A 19,338-nucleotide genomic window follows, 5' to 3' on the forward strand; every position below is an offset into this window, starting at 1 on the left:
GCAACGGGCAGGGGTTGTTACAGAGTTGGGTGCAGGATTCGCCTTTCCTGCTCGTCTCTTCTCCGCCCAGGATTTATTGTCTGTGGAGCCTTCTGGGGGCGGGGAGGGAGCTGCGCCTCCGCCACCACCGCCGCCGCTGCCGCTGCGGTTGCTAGCGCGGCGCGCTGGGCAGGCTGAGGCTGGGGAGTGGACGCGCTCCTGCCTCCCCCGCTGGCGCTTCGGGCTTCCCCTCGGCCCCTTCCCGCGGGAAGCTCTCCAGCCGTCTACCTGAAGGGCAACGGCATCATGGTCTAACGTGGCACCTTCCTGGATTCCCCTCTTCCTACCTTCTACTCCTTCCCTCCTCTTCTCCTCCGAGGACCCTGGCGCCCACTCCATTGCGGACCCCTGAACACTTAAGGAATAACCCTTGGCAGCTGCACGACTACGCTCTCCGAAACCTCATGGGCAGTTTCTCCCGCCGGCGATGTGAGTAAGGCACGCTCGCTCGGTGGCGGAGGGTGCTGCGGGGGCCCAGCCGCGTGCGGCCGCGGCGACCGTAGGCGCGCTAGGTGTGGGACCCCAGAGGCCGGCCGGGGGCGGGGGTGGCAGGGCGGGAGGCTTCGGCGCTCGGGGGAAGCTGCTCGTGCGGTGGCCGGCGGAGGCGGCGCTGATGTGGTAGGTTGCAGAGCATTTGGAAATGGGGTGCTAACTGGGCGGGTGCATGGAAGCACCGAGTAGCTTGAGCTGGCAAGAGACCTTAAAGGGTTACATACTGCGAAAAGGAAAGGTAAATTTTGGGCGCTGGTGCTGGGACCATTGGTTCCGCTGAAAGTAGGTTTAGCTCCTCGTTATTATCTTGGGTATCTCCAGTCAGGTTTTTTCCCAGAGGTGTCTGAGGGATGAAGCGCGTGTTTGATCGTGACACACTCACACTCACACTCACACACACTTGTGGCAGGACGCACTTGTCTCTGTCTTGGAAGGTGTTGCATCAGTGTCTCGATGTCTGTTTGAAAAAATACAGTTAGAAGATTTTTATGCCATTGGGATTGAAGGGAAAGGGTGGGGTTTGGGGGGATGGAGGGGACGAAGGAGCATGAAAGACGGGAGGACGGAAAGAAGTGGGGGAGCCTGTTCCCTAGGAGTCAGGGAGAACCTTACCTCCCTCCCTGTCAGCTAGACAGCTCCTACCCACACATCTCCTTTGTGTGGCACGAGAAGCTGGTGAACCTGCCTATTCCCAATCCAGCGCTGGGTCCCCTTGAGGATCTTGCGTCCTCCTCTCTGAGTTACTAAGGATGCAGGACGTGTTTCGGATTCGACGTGGAAAGAGGGAGGGAAGCACATTAGCATTAAGGTAATCATGGCACCCTGGCTGGTGGACTATTAGATTGGCTACCAGTGGTCTCTAATCTTACTGTTTGCAGAGTCAAGAATGGGGGCGGGGGTTGGGGGACTGTACGGATTGCCTTTTAAAATAGTGTGACTTCATAATAACGGAGATGGCTGCAAGATTGCTTCCTTACACTACTTCTCGGCCATCAGGGCTGAATAAAGGACCCGCCTCCGCCCTCTACTCCCGCTCTTCCCTGGCTGTCTCTTCCCCATCAAGTCACAAAGCGAGCGGGTTGGGCGAGAGGGCACAGCTCCAAGCAGAGAAGAGACGGGGTCACTTTCACAACTCCCAGGAATCGGCTTCAGAAAGGAACCATCTACGACTCCCACGTTCCTTTCGAAGTTCTCCTTCAAAAGGGAATTACCAAAAAAAAAAAAAAAAAAAGCGATGGGGGTGGGGATCGGTAAGACGCAGGGGCCATTCACCTGCTCTTCTTGATTACTTTTCCCATACTCGTTAAACACATCGAATTTACCTGCAGTGGTAACTGGGTCAGCAGGTAAATGGATTTGTATCTGTGTATGTAGAGATGTGGCTCTCCTGATGGATGAAAAGCAATTTTATGTGAGCATATTCTAACCTAGGCGAAATTTCTAAGCACAATAGAGATTTTGATAGCGTGGGCGAGAAGAGTGCATTCCAGCGAAAGCAGGACACGTGATCCCTCCAACGGGAGAGATACAGTATTAGGAACTCGATTTTCTTTGTTCCAGCCTGAGCCTATGAGATGCTCAGCATCCCGGTTGCTTAAGTCCTCCTATAGAAGTAAAATAATAAGCACAGATAGATATGCGTGAACGGTTTGAAAGCTTCTCCTCTGCCTTTTCTTTTCTTTTTTTTTTTACCGCCCACCCTTCACCCCCACCCCTTGCTTCAGCCAGCCCCCTATTTTAAAATGAGGCATTTCCTCTGGGAGACGCGGTGGAAAAGTTCTCCAGCCCCTGCACACGTGGGTTCTCCAGCTCTTCAGAACCTGCTGTGATTCGCAACAGATTACACCACCTCCCCAGTCCAAGTGTCACACCTCCGTCCAGGCTTCCTTGAGTTGGCTTCCAGGACTCTAAGGGAACTACCACGAGGTGTTTTTTGTTTGTTTGTTTGTTTTTACAAAAAACAGTAAAGAATTAAGTCTTTACTTTTTAGAAATCATTGATTACACAGGGGGGGAAATGAGAAAGTAGGGATGTAGGAATTATTTTATTTTTCCTTAAGAGTCATAGGGCTGAAGTATATTGGGGGTGTGTTTAGCGATTGCGTTTGGACTTCTGAGGTGTCTCAGCCCTGTGAAAAATGTCCTGAGGACAGAATATTTATTAATTTAGTGGAGATATAACTTGTTTACGAGCCAACGTTTAGAGTTACCTGACTTGGAGATTTCTTGTTTCATTTTCACTTAATGCTTTATAATCCATCTTAGTAGGCTAAAGTTTTTAAAAGGTGATTTATTTCTGTATTATGCTGCATTGCATCATGCTAATAAGTAATGATAAGAAAAACAGTCAATTTTCATGACTTATTGTGAGGTGAGAGTTCTTTATACATTTTTAAGAAAAAATTGACTATCCAAGAAAAAATGTGTACTTACCATGGCAACACTTATATTCTACATCACTTGTGTCTGCACATATGCAGCTTCAGAATTAGAAACAACTTCATAAAGAAACCTGGTCCAATTGCAGTAGCCATGTTTTATTCAGAATTTTAGTGCAGCTTTAGGCTGGCATTAACATTTTCTCAATTAAATTCTTATTCCACTTTCTTGTACAAGCTTTTAATTTTTCTAATTCCTTTATAAAATACAGAACATTAGCTTACAGTGTTTTTCTGTGTCTGCATTTTTGTTTGCTTTGGATTTCAAAAAATCACTAAAATATAAATTAATATTATGAATGCTATTGCTTATGAAAGTAATAAACTATATTATCTACATGATGTTCATTCCAAAGGTACTCGTAGATCTCTTTTATTTCAGTATATAGTACATGATTAAATATTTGATACAAAAACTTGGTCTTGTTAATCACAACTTTAAAATATTCACTTTTTAGAACAGGTAAAATATTGATGTTAGGTTTTAATTGATGTATCAAAATTACATTTATAGATACTAAAATTTTATTTTCAGATTTATATATTACTTTATTTCTTACCCAGATTAACAGACTACACGAAGAGTAACCAATTATTGATAAATTTTCATTTGAATTATTTATGGATTCTTCTTACATTTTCTTTCTTCACATAAATTATTTCATAATTTTTTGAAAAAATATTTCAAACATATATACTGTTGAACACAATAGTTATAATAGCCACACTGTCATTGAAAGACATTATTTGTTGTATTTTATTGTCTCTAATAATAATGCAAAGTATTATCCACATGCTTTTTTGAAGCCATGTAAATTTGCAAGATGACTTTAGGGGAATGTTAATTCAAATCTGTGACATATAACAGACTCCTGGTTTATGATAAGCTGACTTACCATTAACTAATTTTTATTGCCATGGAAAGATATCATTCGAGATGACTCTAGGCTCTTTGGAGAACCTTGAAGTTTTCACTCTGAATTTCATTAATTTAGCAGTCAATATCAGTCTTCAATAGAGGGTTCTCAACATTCCAATATTAAGAAATAAAATTTTAATATAAAATAGCAATTTAAACCTATAATGAAACAAATTGTATTCTATTCTGACAGAACAAAAAAAGCAAATTATATAAGTTGTTGTAATTAAATCAAATACCTAAATCAAAAAAAGGAGATTCATAGACAGGCTTCACATATGTTTTAAAAAATTGATTTGTGAATTGTCAATAAAAACTCAAAATGAAAAGTTACACTATAAATCAACAATGTTTGAATGATGGTTGCCACAAATCAACAGTATTTTTTCTTGATGTGGCTTTTAACCATGTTATTTATGTGACTCAGGTTTGAATCATTATAAATAATTACATTTTTATAGAAACAACTGTAGAGTATTACCCTGAGATAGTGAAAGAGGAGTAAGAAAAACTTAGGTACGTCTAGAAGTAATATGCAGTCTTAGGTAATACATCTCTTTTAACAAGATAAAATACAGGTGGCAATAATTACCATTTTATAACTGTAGGACGTACCAAATAAGACAAAGGGGTACAATGAAATGTGGTTTGGAAGTTTTAGAAGAGTGAAGTATAAACATTTGTGTACTGATTAGTTTTTCTATAGTAACGTGTGTGTGGAGTATGTGTGTGTGTGTGGTTGTGTTTAGTGATAGCATAGTATAATTATGTGTATTATATAATGGTATAAGTAAAAGCATGCCATTTAAATAACCAAATATGTCTATTTCCTATCTCAAAAAAGTGAATATGCTCAGAAATCCATGAGCATCACTTGTCACATTGCCTCCCCTACCATAGTACCCGAACTGTAATCATAATTATAATAAGTTACCGCTTGCTAAACTCCTACCATGAGTCATGTACTTCACTTCAAAATAATCCTATAGGATGCATGATTCCCACTGTTGTAAAGATTAGAAAACTGAAACTCAAAGACAGCAAGTGGCAATTCCATGGCACATGGAAACTGATGGGCCAAGATTTAAGCCCAGATTTGGTCCCTGTTCATTTTCCCCCATTCTGTGCTCTCTCCTTCATGGCATAGATTGAAGTTCAGTAAATAACTGAAATCTGTAGATTACAGAAGTTTTTCCTGGTGTACAAAGAAAAATTAAGATTTTGAGTCAGTTTTTCAAAGCTGCATATTTGACAATAATACACCCCATTATTTTTTGACTATTATTTAGTATAGGTATAGAAAATACTATTGCATATTATCTTGGAATAATTCATTCATGACAGGAATTTGATAACCTAGTAGAATCTGTCATATAAAAGTACATTATGGAAGTTTTCAATAAAGCAAATTTTGAGTCAATAGCTGTCATGTCTATTTTGAAACTATGATGATGCACTTGATAGGCCCCTGGGGAGGCATCATATATGCTAATTAAATTATTAATCATAATAGAAACATTGTCATTTGTCATTCAAAGACATATGGGAAAAATATTAAATACATTAATAACCCAAAGGATTTCCTGTGTACACTCATTCTCATTTTATTGTTCACTGCTTAGTAAATTACTTAAAATCTCTATACAAAATATTATTTTACTTCAATACATGCGAAAGGAATAGTAGTTGTCAGGGATGAAACATTGAAATGTCTATTAACATTGACATGATCTGTTTAAATATTTTAACAGTGGAACAGTTGTTTACATTGTTTAAAGAATTCATCTATAGACTTCTTAAAGATGCAGTTTCTTCAGTTGTGCCAGGATATTTTTGCTGTACATGAAGTTCAGTAAGGTTGAAAGCATACTTAACACCAGGGGATAGGTATACCCAAGGCAGTATCATAACAAATGGCTTAAGTTAAAAACAATGGAACTGTAGGATATTTGTGTGTGTGGCGGGGTGGGTCAGATGAGAGAGATATTTAAATGTTGTGGTACTCAAGAGGTAAAGTAGTATGAGAACAAGTGAGAAACTATTGATTTCAATTGTAGGAAAGAGGTAGCTGACCTTAAAAACAAAATGATAGCATAAGTACTATCATTATCATCATGAAGTTTTCATAGGTAAAAAGAAATGGTACTGTGAAAAGCAGAAAAACAGAGCTAACAGAGGAAAATATGGGACAAACAATTGGAAAAGAGCTATTAGACAAGTCACTGAGAAACTACAGGATTTTATGTTATTACATTGAAAAAGATAAGAATACTCTGGTGTAGTGGCAAAATACTTTATAGATGCTTGGCTGTATTGTCAATTTATTCAATAATGGAAGAAAAGGTAAGAAATGAACTTTATTAAGACAGTGCCTAAGTATTATGAAGACATTTGTTGCACTAAAAAGGTAAGTAATGGATACAAAGCTAAAATATGCCAGCTGAACTTAAAGAATTAATGTGTCACAGATGATGTAACTAAAACAATTAAAAATTGCAAGTAATAGACTTCTAAATACTAACGACTTAAGTGTTCTGCATCAAAAGTATTCATCACTGTTGTTCTTATCACCAGTAGGTACCTTACAGAGCCATGTTGGATGGAGATATACCTTGGGCCACGTATTTTGAGTACTCATAGTATTAAATAGTTACTATCCAGTGCTATTCTGATCAATGCAATTCAAGACATGAAAAAATTTCTTCCCTATATCAAGTGTGATTAATTTCTTAAGACAATTATAAAAGCTATTGTAATTAAATCAAATACCTAGTTAAACTTAGAGTGAGTGTTAAATATTAGCGAAGTCCTTAGGGTAATATCGTATTGTTGAACACTGGGCACACCACACACATACACACACAGCTGTAATTGTTCTATTTCTCAACACATATGCACACACAGATATAGCTGTAATCTTACTATTTCAGGAGTTTATAACACTTCAGAGCTGGAAAGGAATGTAGAGGGTCTCATTTTATAAAAAGAGGAAACTGAGGCCCCACTAAGTATACTTTCTTCCTGAGGATCACCCAGCTGTTAATGAGAGAAATAGCAATAAAACCAGGTCTTGTGGCTCCCACTGTCTGCCAGTAAAACCACATCCTTAGAACTATTGGGGTCTCTTATACCTGAGCAAAGTAGAAGAGAGAAAGGAACCTTAATTCAATAGATCTAATTAATATATCTAGCTAATTTGATGACACCATCCAAAAAACATTTCTTTTTCATTTAATTTTTGGCCTGAATTTCAATCTGAGTTTAATTTTTGGCCTTAATTATGCCCTGAGTTTTTATTTGGCTTAAGCATTTTGGACAATTGCCTTATCCTCCACTTTGACTTGACTGTCTAGGCAAACTCCCATGCTATAAATTTAACATCTATTAAGTATTCTATTTTTTAAAAAAATCTTTATTTAAGAAATGTGGAATTAATTTTCACTAATATTGAAGCATTCTAAATTTGGATACTATATCCTTTCTTAAAATATTAAGATTAAAATGTTCATTTTAAATCATTGATCTTTTTAGGATAATACCAGCTAAATGAATGTTGGATGATGAAGAAATGTTCAATTCATTTTAAGTATATGAATTCTCTTTTAAATTTGCTAATTTTATTAGGGACCAACCAATGAGTTTTCTCACCAAATGCAAGAAGGATTTTAACTACTGTTAGGGCTTTCTATAAACTATTACTTCAAATATTAATTAGGAACATTCTAATCAGGAATATAAAATACAATACAGTTGGAATTTGTAAAACAGACTCATTTCTGAGAAGTGTTTTGCATGATTAAGCTACATTTTGGGCTGGGTGACTGTAATCCAGCACTTTGGGAAGCTGAGGTGGGAAGATTGCTTCAGTCCAGGAGTGTGAGACCAACCTGAGCAATATACTGGGAAGTTGTATCTACATTTTTTTGTTTTAAATTAGCCAAGAGTGGTGGTGCTCACCTGTAGTCCCAGCTACTCAGGAGGCTCAGGTGGGAAGATTGCTTTAGCTTAGGAGGCAGAGGTTGCAGTGAATTGAGTTCATACTACTGTACTCCAGGCTGGGTGATAGAGTGAGACTCTGTTTGAAAAAAAAAAAAAAAAAAAAGTTACTTTGGAAGGTCCTTTAAAATAGTAAGATCCTTCCTTCTTCTAAATATCTGGTTATACATCTGTTATGACATAGTTCTTCTGTTACAAGACAAATTTGAAATAAACGTTTCATTTATATTTTTTGTAATGCAAAAATTCTTAGTCCACCATATCTAGAAGCATTGACTACAGGTAAACTTAAGGCAAGATGTTTTATAACCCACAAGCAAACCATATTAGCAATGATTGTAAAGCATTTTTGAAATTATGGTATAATTCTCTTAAAATATGTATTTGGGTTGTAAACAATGAAATGTAGAAATATTTACAAAGAAAAGTTTTGATTAAACACAGTCGTATCTAATAATCCTTTTTAAAAGACATAACTCCTTATTAAGGAAATAATGTTTTAAATTGAAGAAACACCATGATGACTAAATTAATGCGTCACGTATCAGCACATTAGCTACGCTTTTCCTTTGTAAAATGGTTCTTATTCATGCCAGCTTTCAGTGTACTGTTCAGAGGCTCGTGGGTGTGATAGAACGGAACATATTTCTGCATCTGTGAGTGTAATCCCACACACCATTTTACATGATAAAATCTGAATGTCCTAAGTCTAGGTGTTAACAGTAATACAAGATGTCAACCTCTCCCAGTCTAGGGTTTGAGTTACTCCATAATAATACCTGTTTTATCTTTTGCACTATCTAATTTTATTTAATGAGAGGTTATTTACACATGTAATATAAGGAGGATGGACGTTTTTTGTTTGTTTACCTGCTTTTTCTGCCTCATTATATCTAACATTTACTTCCTACAGACAAAAAGCAAGCCACTGAAACTCGAACACAGTAGACGTCAATGTGGGATGTGAACACAGGGGGCTGGATGCAAAGATGATGTACTTTTGTACTTTGGTACAAGAAGAAACTACTAGAAGTGTTATGCATGTTTAAGTTCCATATAAAAAGGGTAAACTTATCCATAGTTTCTATAAAGGAATATTAATCTCCTTCCCCCTCTTCCCTAGTAGAATTTCTTTGTATAATCATGTGCAAAAAATAGATAGAAATGCATGAAAAAAAGTTGTATTTTAGTTCTGGTAATATGGATGAATACTTCCTTGTTTTAAATGCCACTTAATGGTTTTAATATTATTGCTTAACAATGGAAAAATAGCATATTTTAGTGTAGAAAATAGAAACTTTATTGAGTGTCAAGAGTTATAATTTAATGAATCAACATAATAAAATGTAATATGATAGCTTCCAGTATTTACGTTAAAAAGGAAGGTAACCAAAAAAAACCCTAAAGTGTTACTTGGGTTTTGTATTCTCTTTTTCTGGATGTGAGTCAAGTGAGAAATTTACCCTCACACTGAGTAAAGATCACCATTAAGTTGAATATGAATATAGTTTAATGAAACTTCAGAATCCCTTGGTTACATTCTCCACATATCTTTTTTTAAAAAATAAAAAAGGTTAAACCTTTAAACTGTGTGATTTGTGTGATCACACAAAGGTCACTTTATATTGGTATTTTTAGGATACTTCAATATATGGACCATTCATTCATTCCCAGTATCATTGTTTAAATAATTATTAAAATGACTGTTTCCCAAACCAGCATATATGTAGAGACTCACCAGATATTTTATCCCAAGCCAACTAGCTCACAGCCTGGTGCAGAAGAAGATGCATGTTGTGTGAATGAATGTTTCAATGAATGAATCTTTCCACTTATTCTTCTGAATGCCTCTAAATGACTTTGTAGCCATTATCCCTCAATTCCTTCTTCTCCTCCTTTCTGAGAACATCATAGGATTCTGCTTCACAGCCATAGCCATATGATTTGCTTTGGTTGAGGCAATCAGAACAAAAGGTAAGGAGTGTCTCTTTTGAATAGAAGCTTTTTTTTTTTTTTTTTTTTTTGTAGAGCCAGCATCTTGCCATGTTGCCCATGCTGGTATCAAACTCCTGGGATAAAGCAATCCTCCTGCCTTGGCCTCCCAAAGTGTGGGCTTACAGGCATGAGCCACTGCACCTGGCCTGAATAGAAGTATTTATGACCCAGTGCCACTGTCTGCTCTTTCCCTAATATAGTAATTGTGGAAGTACATGTCATGATAGAGTCTCCATCATCCTGGTCCATGAACAACTACACTAAATGCAGTCCTCTTGGCACATATGTATTTGACATGTGGTGTGAGAAAGAAATAAAGCATTGATATGTTGGGATTTGGGGAGTTGTTTGTTAATACAGAATAACCTACACTTCCCTCTTTCTCAAATTTATTGAGTTTGAGAGACAAAGTATAAGTGGAATCCTATTCTATTAAAAGTAGAATCCTGATTTCCAGTTTACGGTGTCACAACTACAGAAATAAGTATGCCACTAATTTGGATTGTAATATTAAAATATATTACATTTTATGACTGATTAAAGATTTAATTTTTAACAAAGTTATTTAATACACAAAGATATTATTTAAAAGATAAAAAGTCAATCTATTTGAGAAAATGTTATAAGTCTTAAGCACTTTGACTTTCTCAGTTGGAAATTTTGTGCATAAGCATATTTTATACACTAGAAATCTAAGAAGTAAGCTACTGTTCTTGTACAACTCAAGAACAGCTCCTCGGACTTGGAAACAAATCAAAGAAACTAGGGTGCAATATATTTTCTCATTCTGTATATTATTGGGAGAACTTTTATAATAAAAATCTACCATATCTACTGGAATCTGCAACTTTTTCTGTTTAATAAATTTTACTAAGTTCTTTCCTGCCTGTATTCATTCATTTTAAATATTTACTGTGTGCCAAGCCTCATGCTAGGCATGGCTGAGTACAAACCTGGTCTCTGATTTCATGGAGTTTACAGTCTAATGGTGTAGACAGACTTTAAATAAATAATAATTCTAGGGATATATAATTACAAATTAATTATGATAAAAGCTAAGAAGAAAAAGACCAAGGTACTCAGAGTGAATATTTTGAAGTTCTGAGAAGTAGCATCTTTGATGAACTTCTATTTAAATAAAACCTCTAAGATGATAGAAGTTAGCCAGACAAAGAAAGAGGACAGGAGAATTCTAGTCAGGGCAAATGGCAAATGCAAAACTTTAAATCAGAAGAGGATGGTACATTGGAGGGCAATGTGATTGGTGGGAGGCCAGTGTGACTGGATATGGGGAGCAGGGGGAGACTGGCATGATATGAGGCAGACATGAGCCAGACATCCAAGGACTTACTGACCAGGTTAGGAATTGAAGCTGTTTATCCTACATTCTGTGCAAAGTCATTAAGCATTTATAAACACAAAAATGGTGTGAAGTGATTGACATTTTTAAATGATTGCTCGGGCTGCTATGTTTACATAGCTTCTATTTAGACGAAGGTCAGAGTGGAAATAGAGATTCATGAATTAGGAGATGTTTACAGTGAGTTGGATAGTAAATTATCTTGGGCAAGAATTTTGGTAGTGGAAATGGGAAGAGGTAGATGGAAGTGAAATAAGCTTTGTAGAAGGTATTGGATTCGTTGCTGAATTGATAGTAGTGAGGGCTAACGAAAGAAAGTGTGGTATCAAGGATTGTTCCAAGATTTCTGGCATGAAAAACTGGATACATATAAGTACAATTTGTTGACTGGAGAATCTGGAGAGGGAACTAATGTATTCATGTGTAACTAGAACATTGACAGAATGAAGGAAACTGAATAACGCTGACATATTGAAGAAGTATCAACTTATAAATATAAACACTTATTACTAAATAAAATTATTGGAAATGAATACTTCTATAGGGGAAAATAATTAAAGCCTCATTTTAAGAAAAAAGTTTTTAAATATATGAAATTTGGGTATGCATTAGAATGACTCACCTTATGTTGCTATCTTGCCTTTGTTTTAATTATTTTTTTGGCATGAAAAGAAAATACTAATGTCTTTCATCTTTATTCAGTATGCTTTACGGTTTGGAAGGGCAGTTTACTCCTAGTCCTTTTATACTTGGACTCCTAAGATGAGTAGAAGAGTGTAAACCATTGATAGAGTTTGTTTTAAGCCACCCATCTCAAGCACTTCCTTAGCCTCTTGTAGCACTACCAAGGGATCCATGCTGTGGGATTCTCTGGGCAAGGTTACACCCATTTGCAATTTGTCCCATATGTGGTACCTTATCCTAGAGCTCTTCATCTTCAAAATTTTTCACAGCTCAGTTCTGTCATTTAAGACATGCTGTAAATTATTGCCCAGAGGGTGCACAAATAAGTAGAATGAAAGTCCTTTGCTCATGGATACATCATCTAGGAATGTATTTAGCTGGAAATAAAAGAAATATTAATGATTAGTAGCTTAACTAAGATACTTATTTTACCCTTTCTTCCAGTTAGCTTTTGCAGTGGTAATTTTAATCTCAAAATACCTCAGTGGCTTACACCACAAACATTCATTTCTCCCCTACAGACCTGTGGGATAGCAACAACTCCACTTAGCTCTCTTTATCCAATCTTCTCACTCCAGGATCCAAGCTGAAGGAGCAGCCTTCATCATAGATGTGCTGTTTTCCTGGTAAAGGACAGAAGCAATAGGCCAAACTGGCCGACTGAAGTTCAATGAAAGCTTCTGCTCACACATAGCATATTTTTGGTCCATTTGCATTCCGCTGGCCAAAACAAGTCACATAACCATGCCTGGTATGGCAAGGGAACAAATAGTTAAGCAACCATCTGGTATAAGTGGCTCAGTGATGCCATCAGGAATTCCAGCTCATTCCAAATCTTTATCTATTTCTTTGGTAGTAGTTTAGCACGTATACTTTGAAAGACAGTTTTTTCCTTCTTAACATAACTGCCTCTGAGTGGACTGGTACCAAAGGAATGGCAGTAATGGATGCCAATTGTTGAGTTCCATGGGTCTCTTCCTTGGCTCTCATATCCTGGCCAGCATGCAAGTCTGTTTAATGCAGTTGTACTTATGAGTATGTTTTGATATTTTTTCTGCTTTGATTAGCTTGAAATGCATTTTACAAATTTCTCAAGTGAATTATTTTTGCCCTATTTTCCTAAGTTATAAGACATTTGGGGAAAAATAGCATTCATATTAAAATTTAGATATTAATCTAAATATCTAATATCTAAACAACTCAATTTTAGCTTGGTTAAACAGTTTCTTACCTTTCAAGCAATGAAGTTTAGTTATAAAATAAATTTTTTTTATAATATCTGGAGGATTTATGGAGCATTTTATAACTTAGGAATGGACATACTTAAGCATTTTTGAGATAACTATCAGTTCATAAAGCCTGAAATTCCCTTTCATATTCAAAACATTATATATTTTATTTTTGTTCAGATCTACTGTATCTAAAACTTTGGATTATAACTATTATTTATTAAATTAACTATACTTTTACAAATAAATTTTTTGTTTTGTTAAATGGAATCATGAAAATATGAAATATATCTAATTAATTAAATTCTTCAGAAGTAAATAGATTAGATTATTTATGTTGCTACTTCCTTAGGTGTTTTGGGGAAACTGTTTGTACTCCTACTTTCAAGGGTAACACACTCACCAGTAGGTCAGTGGTTTTGAAACATTTTTATAATTGTGGACTGCTTTTATCCAGTAAGATATTACAAAGAATTCCAGTATATAAAACAGAGACAAGTAAGACTGCTGTGTTTAAAATGACTATGTTTTATGTTCAAGAATTATTATGCCAATGTATAATTATTTTATAATTTCTCACTTCCTCTTTTAACAGAAAAACAACTTGCCCCCAGTTGGGGAAATGATATAAAAATATAGGCATTATTTGTTATTTTCAGCTTCAGATCTGTCAACAAACTTGGGGTTTAGCAAAGTCATTTGAATCGTTTTATGGGTACAAATAGGGCTGCATTGCACTGTCTCTTAATTTTTTTTCTTTGATTGACAAAGAGTGATATTATCCACACAAAGACTTTCTGAGGGGTTCATTTCATCACACCAATTATCAGTATGTATGCAAGGCCTCTCCAAGACAGAAAGGTATTTGGGACTGCCAGTTCTGCCTCTTAATGAATATCTTCTGTGCCCAGCTAAACAAGCAAAATGGCAGAGAAAAAACACAACTCTAGGGTAATCTGCAGCAGATGAAAAGACTTACTCATTTTGATGAATATGGCTTATTAGGATGGCTGGTTTTGTACTTGTCAATGCTTGGAATCGCTTACTTCTCTCATCCTAAATATCCAGTTGACGTGGGCTATAGTTTTGTGAAAGTGAACCCCAGGCTGATCAGCAAAAAATAGTTTCAGAGGCAAAGGTGGAAAGAATTATTATTTCCTTAAATTTTATTTCTCTGTTATCCCATTAGATAAAAATATTTGAGGTTATTTTGGGGGTCTTCTATTTTAGAAGACGTAGAAGTTTTACTACTCTTTGTTGCCTAACTTCTGTTACTCCCTTGCCATCTGCTACCCTGGCCTTCAAAATTTTATTTTATCAAATATCTCTCAAAATTGTGTTTTGCAACAGCTGTGGTTTAGTGGTATGCATAGTTGAATTTCAGTAATACCAAAAATATGGATTTAAATTTGTTTTCTGTTACTTTTTAGCTAGGTGACCTCAGAAAAGTTATTTTAACTCTCTACATGATAACTTATCCCTAAAGTGAACATAATACCCATCTCACATAAATATTGTGAAGATTAATTTGAATTAAGAAAAGCAATCTAACACACTATTACCTTAATAATACTTTAGAAATAATACTTTAGATATACAAATTGAACCATCTTACCCCTTCCCCAATTAAAACAATTTATTGCCTTGCAATTTCTTTTGAGATAAGGACCGAGATAAAGACCTGTGCCTCATAGGAAAACATGTGGATTCCTGTAAGTCTAGCTATTATCTACACTCCAGCTTCACTTCCTCATTGTCCACAAATGTGAGTGTTCCTTCAGCTTAGGAAAGGCCTTGTTTCCTGCCACCTCAGGCCCTTTGCATGTGTTGTTCTCATTCACTTCTCTTTTTACCTGGTTAACTACCATTTTATCTTCAAATTTCAACTCAGTGATCACTTCCTAGAGGAAGCCACTACTATCATCTTCTCTTTTGGCACTGTACATATAGCAAAATATTAAAGAAAATGTTCCATCCATGTTCATTGATTGTAAACTGCTAGACTGATACACAGTTATATGTTCCTGATATTTTGAAATGCTGTATCTCAAACCTTTACAAAACTACTTCAAAATGAATTTGTATCCTAATGGAATAAAAGGAGAAGAAAGGAGTTAATATTTATTGGGGACCTACTATTATTTGAGGAACTCATCTAGGCAAAATATATATATATATATTTCTTTATGTAATCCTCACCGTACTTACTCTGTGAGCAAATATGATTTTTAACAAAAGAATGAAAATACATAATCATTAAAGATCTTTGTGCCAATTCAAGGAGCAAAAGGGAAGCATATACAATTTATAAACTAAAAAAGTACCTTTTTCTTTTGTTGAAGAGCTAGAGGAAACCAGGAAAGTTTTATTACATCAGGAAAATTCTGTGTTGTAGAATATTCTAATCTTTCCAAAGATGCCTTTACCATTTGCGTATATCAGGCTAGGTGAAATTCAAAGCTTCTAAAAAATTGATAAATGGTATATATCTTGCACACAGTGTAATATATTTACATATTGTGTCATTATTATGAAAATAATTTCCGTCATATGTGTAGGTGTATATGATACCAATACTAATTTGCACCATAAACACAAAAATAGATACTTTGAAAGAGTCTGCAGATGTCAAGAATAAGTTGTGAGCTATCACAGTAAACATTTCTTGGAAGTACAACATGTGATAAAACACTTGCAGCCTGTTAAATGAGGGCCACGGACCCTGTCAGAATGACACAGCCAGCCACCGGTGAGTTCAGAAAGAACTACATAAACTATTACCAAGAGATATATTCTTGTAAGACGTTTAATTAGCAAACTGTTACATTGTTTATCTTAAATATTGTACAAGATACTGCTTTTGCTTCTTTTATGTCACAGATGAAATCAGTTGCTAAAAATCTGGCTTACGAAAGTGATTCTTAAAATGGAGAGACTACAAATTTTTGTAAATCTGTAAAGAATTGAGGTTTACTGTAGACTTAAATCTACTATTGTTAAATGGTGAAATTACCAAGAGCTAGTCTGATAGTCAGCCAGCTTTACTACATCCAGATGTTAGAGGATAAGTCAAAATACTGAAATAAAATTAATTTAAATTTTTGACAATTTAAAATATTGACCTACTTAAAGGACTTTTCTTTCCTTGTCCTTCCTTCCCTATGTGTAAGAACTTAAATATTATTGTAATTGTTCTCTCTGACTTTAGTCTCTGTCACCATTTGTCAAACTAATGTTTGTAAATGCCTTCTTTGTAGAATTAATTTTCCTTTTAGAAGATTCCCAATAATTTCTTCTCAACTTAAAAAAATTCTCATTTGGGGGCGGGGTGGGGACAGATGACTTTATTGATGGTACATGGCAAAATGGGGCTCCCTAAGCCTCTTTCAGTCTTCAGGGTGTCTGGCATGAAAACTGAGTTGGGGAGATTTTCAGTGTGGTGGGGGACTGAGTGCAGTAGGGACTGGCCAGCAGCTGAGGACCTCTCTCTTTTTCTGGGATCCTAAATAATCTATTAGATTATTTAGGGGGAGAATTCAATGAGGTACTACATACCATTTAATTAAAATTATTCCAGTAACTCTTGATAACTGTTATTTATTATTATCATAATTGAAAAATGAAATAAATCAGCTGAATAAAAATTGAACTATTGTAAAAAAGGCATTTTACCAAAGTTTATTATAGGCATTTTGAGTGTTATTTAAATTTGTACCTTAATTCTTTAAAATACTACCCTTTGTTGATTATTTAGCAACAAAAGCTGAGATTCTAAGAAATTCCATTTATTGTTAAACTTTGGATTTTCTATTTTCCAAATTCTGAGGAACAATATAGAATTCAAGTGACTCTAGTAACTCCCAAAATGTTCTTGCTGTTTCACATCTGCATCTAAATAACGACATTTGTAGAAGTATTTTCTTGCATTCAGTATACCTAACTGAAGAAATACATTGTACATGTTTGCATATCTAGATATCTGTTGTGTCCCTGGGATATTTGTAAGTATGCAAGTAGTAAAATGTGGTACAATACAAGAGAGTATTTTCCTTATTGACAGGAAATGGCTTCCTTCTTCAATCCCTTCTCTTTGTCTTCATATTACTTACTCATCCAAACTTAAAATATTCTACTTCTTTCTTCCCTTATGAGCATACACATTTTCTTCTAATTTTATGATCTCTAATTCCTAAATAGTTTTCATTTTCCTTTTCTGTCATTGTTCCCACAACAGTTCCCCAGTTCAGGACTCTTTAATGTCTCCTGTTGCCTGATTCCAGTGGGCCCTGAGTGGACCTCACTGATCCCTCACTTCCTCTGGACTTTTCTTCCTTCATTCTCACCTCTGTGGGGTCCTCCCACCTTGAGATTTTGTGAAACACAGGTCTACATAGGACACTTCTCCTGATTAAATCATCACTGACTCCTTGTCCCCCAGCTCTTTGATATGGATAACGTATTCACACAGTGGTTCTGCTTCACCCTCTGATAGGGTTCGGCTCTGTATCTCCAACCACATCTCATCTCAAATTGTTATCTCCACGTGTTGAGGGAGGGATCTGGTGGAAGGTATTTGGATCATGGGGTTGGTTTCCCCCTTGCTGTTCTTGTGATAGTGAGAGAGAGCCATGATGGTTCTTGTGATAGTTCTTGGAAGAGCTGATGGTTTTAAAAATGTTGGGAAGTTTCCCTTTTATTATCTCTCTCTCCTGCTACCATGTAAGACATGCCTTGCTTCCCCTTCACCTACCTCCATGATTATAAGTTTCCTGAGGCCTCCCAGCCATGTGGAACTGTGAATCAATTAAACCCCTTTCTTTATAAATTACCCAGTCTCAGGTATCTTTATAGCAGTGTTAGAATGGACTAATACACCCTCCTATGTGCATTCAATATTCTGGCCACACTGAGCTATTAGGAGCTCTAAAAATATACCCTGTCTTGACCAAGCCTTATTATTTGCCAGAAATACTGAAAAATTCCTTCTACTTATTCCTTAGATTGTAGTTCCAAAGGTCATTTTCTCCATGAATGCTTTCTATACCTTCTGCCTCCTTCCATCCCAGGGAAAGTTAGTGGTTTTTTTCCTCTGTGTTTTGAAAGTGATTTACATACATTTCTACTGTAAGACTGATCATGTTATATTTTAGTTGTTGATGTGTCTCTTTTTCAGTAAGATGACCATGATTTTATCAGTAATGGCGTCTTATTTTTTTGCATACTTAGCTCTTAACATACATTATCTATTCATTAAATATTTATTTGAAGGATAAATGAATAGCCAACAAAATGAATAAACTGGATGTGAAATTAATGACTAACCTATGGATACATTGTACTTTATCAGGCATAATGTGATCAGGCCTATATTCTAAATTATATGAAATAATATATTAAGCATTTAGTTTTATAAATTGAATAGATAAATATAAAATAAAACAAATGCAAAATAGTGGATAAAGTTTGAGCTTTGACATTGTAAAACCTAAATATGGATTCTACCCATGCCAAGTAATAAGAAATTTGAAACAGGCTGTATAATTTTTGTGAGCCTTGTTTCTTTCATCTGTATGAAGAAAAAATATTAATATCTTACCATTTGGTCATAAGAATCAAATGAGATAAATAAATGGAAATATTTTATAAACTATTAAAGTCTAGAGGTTTTTAATTTATAGTTTAGTAGATTTAAATTTATGGTCATTGTCACAAACTCTGATGTGACAAAATATAACTTTAAAAAACTTATAACTGATATTAAGGTATTTAACAAGGCCTAATTTCTGTACTTGTTAAATGTATGTTTCCTTGACAAACTTGTCAAGTTGCTTCATGTCTGAGCCAGTATGTTCTTCTTTCCTTCTTCCCTATGAAATTGCTGCTGCTGCTTCTGCTGGGTTCTGTGTGTGTGCATGTGTGTGTGTGTGCACATGTGATGTAATATACATTTTTAGTTCAATTTGTTCATATCAATATCTAAGGTTTCTGAGAATTTTGTTGTGTTGCCACTTTATAAAAAGGGTGGGCATGTGTGTGTGTGTAGGTCTGTGTGTGTGAGAGAGAGACACGCTGTGGGAGCGGTACTTATTCCCTGTGCCATCCTCTGCCTCTGCTGTCTCTGGCCTCCGCTAAGGTGTCCAACTACTGGATCAACTGCCGTCACTGAAACTGTCTTTAAAATTTTTGG

At 35.9% G+C, this 19,338-nt stretch overlaps 1 protein-coding gene across 1 annotated transcript in view; it reads left to right on the plus strand.

Moving 5' to 3' along the window:
* The first annotated feature begins 358 nt into the window (after window positions 1-358).
* The window catches only part of LRRC7 (leucine rich repeat containing 7), a 586,898-nt gene continuing 567,918 nt past the window's right edge, over window positions 359-19,338 (plus strand). The window contains exon 1 of the mRNA XM_033228849.1: window positions 359-468. Coding sequence (XP_033084740.1) covers window positions 467-468 — 2 coding nt within the window. The 5' untranslated portion in view covers window positions 359-466. The remainder of the gene's footprint in view (window positions 469-19,338) is intronic.

The sequence above is a fragment of the Trachypithecus francoisi genome, unplaced genomic scaffold, assembly GCF_009764315.1.
Source record: "Trachypithecus francoisi isolate TF-2019V2 unplaced genomic scaffold, Tfra_2.0 Lachesis_group12, whole genome shotgun sequence".
Classification (NCBI taxonomy): domain Eukaryota; kingdom Metazoa; phylum Chordata; class Mammalia; order Primates; family Cercopithecidae; genus Trachypithecus; species Trachypithecus francoisi.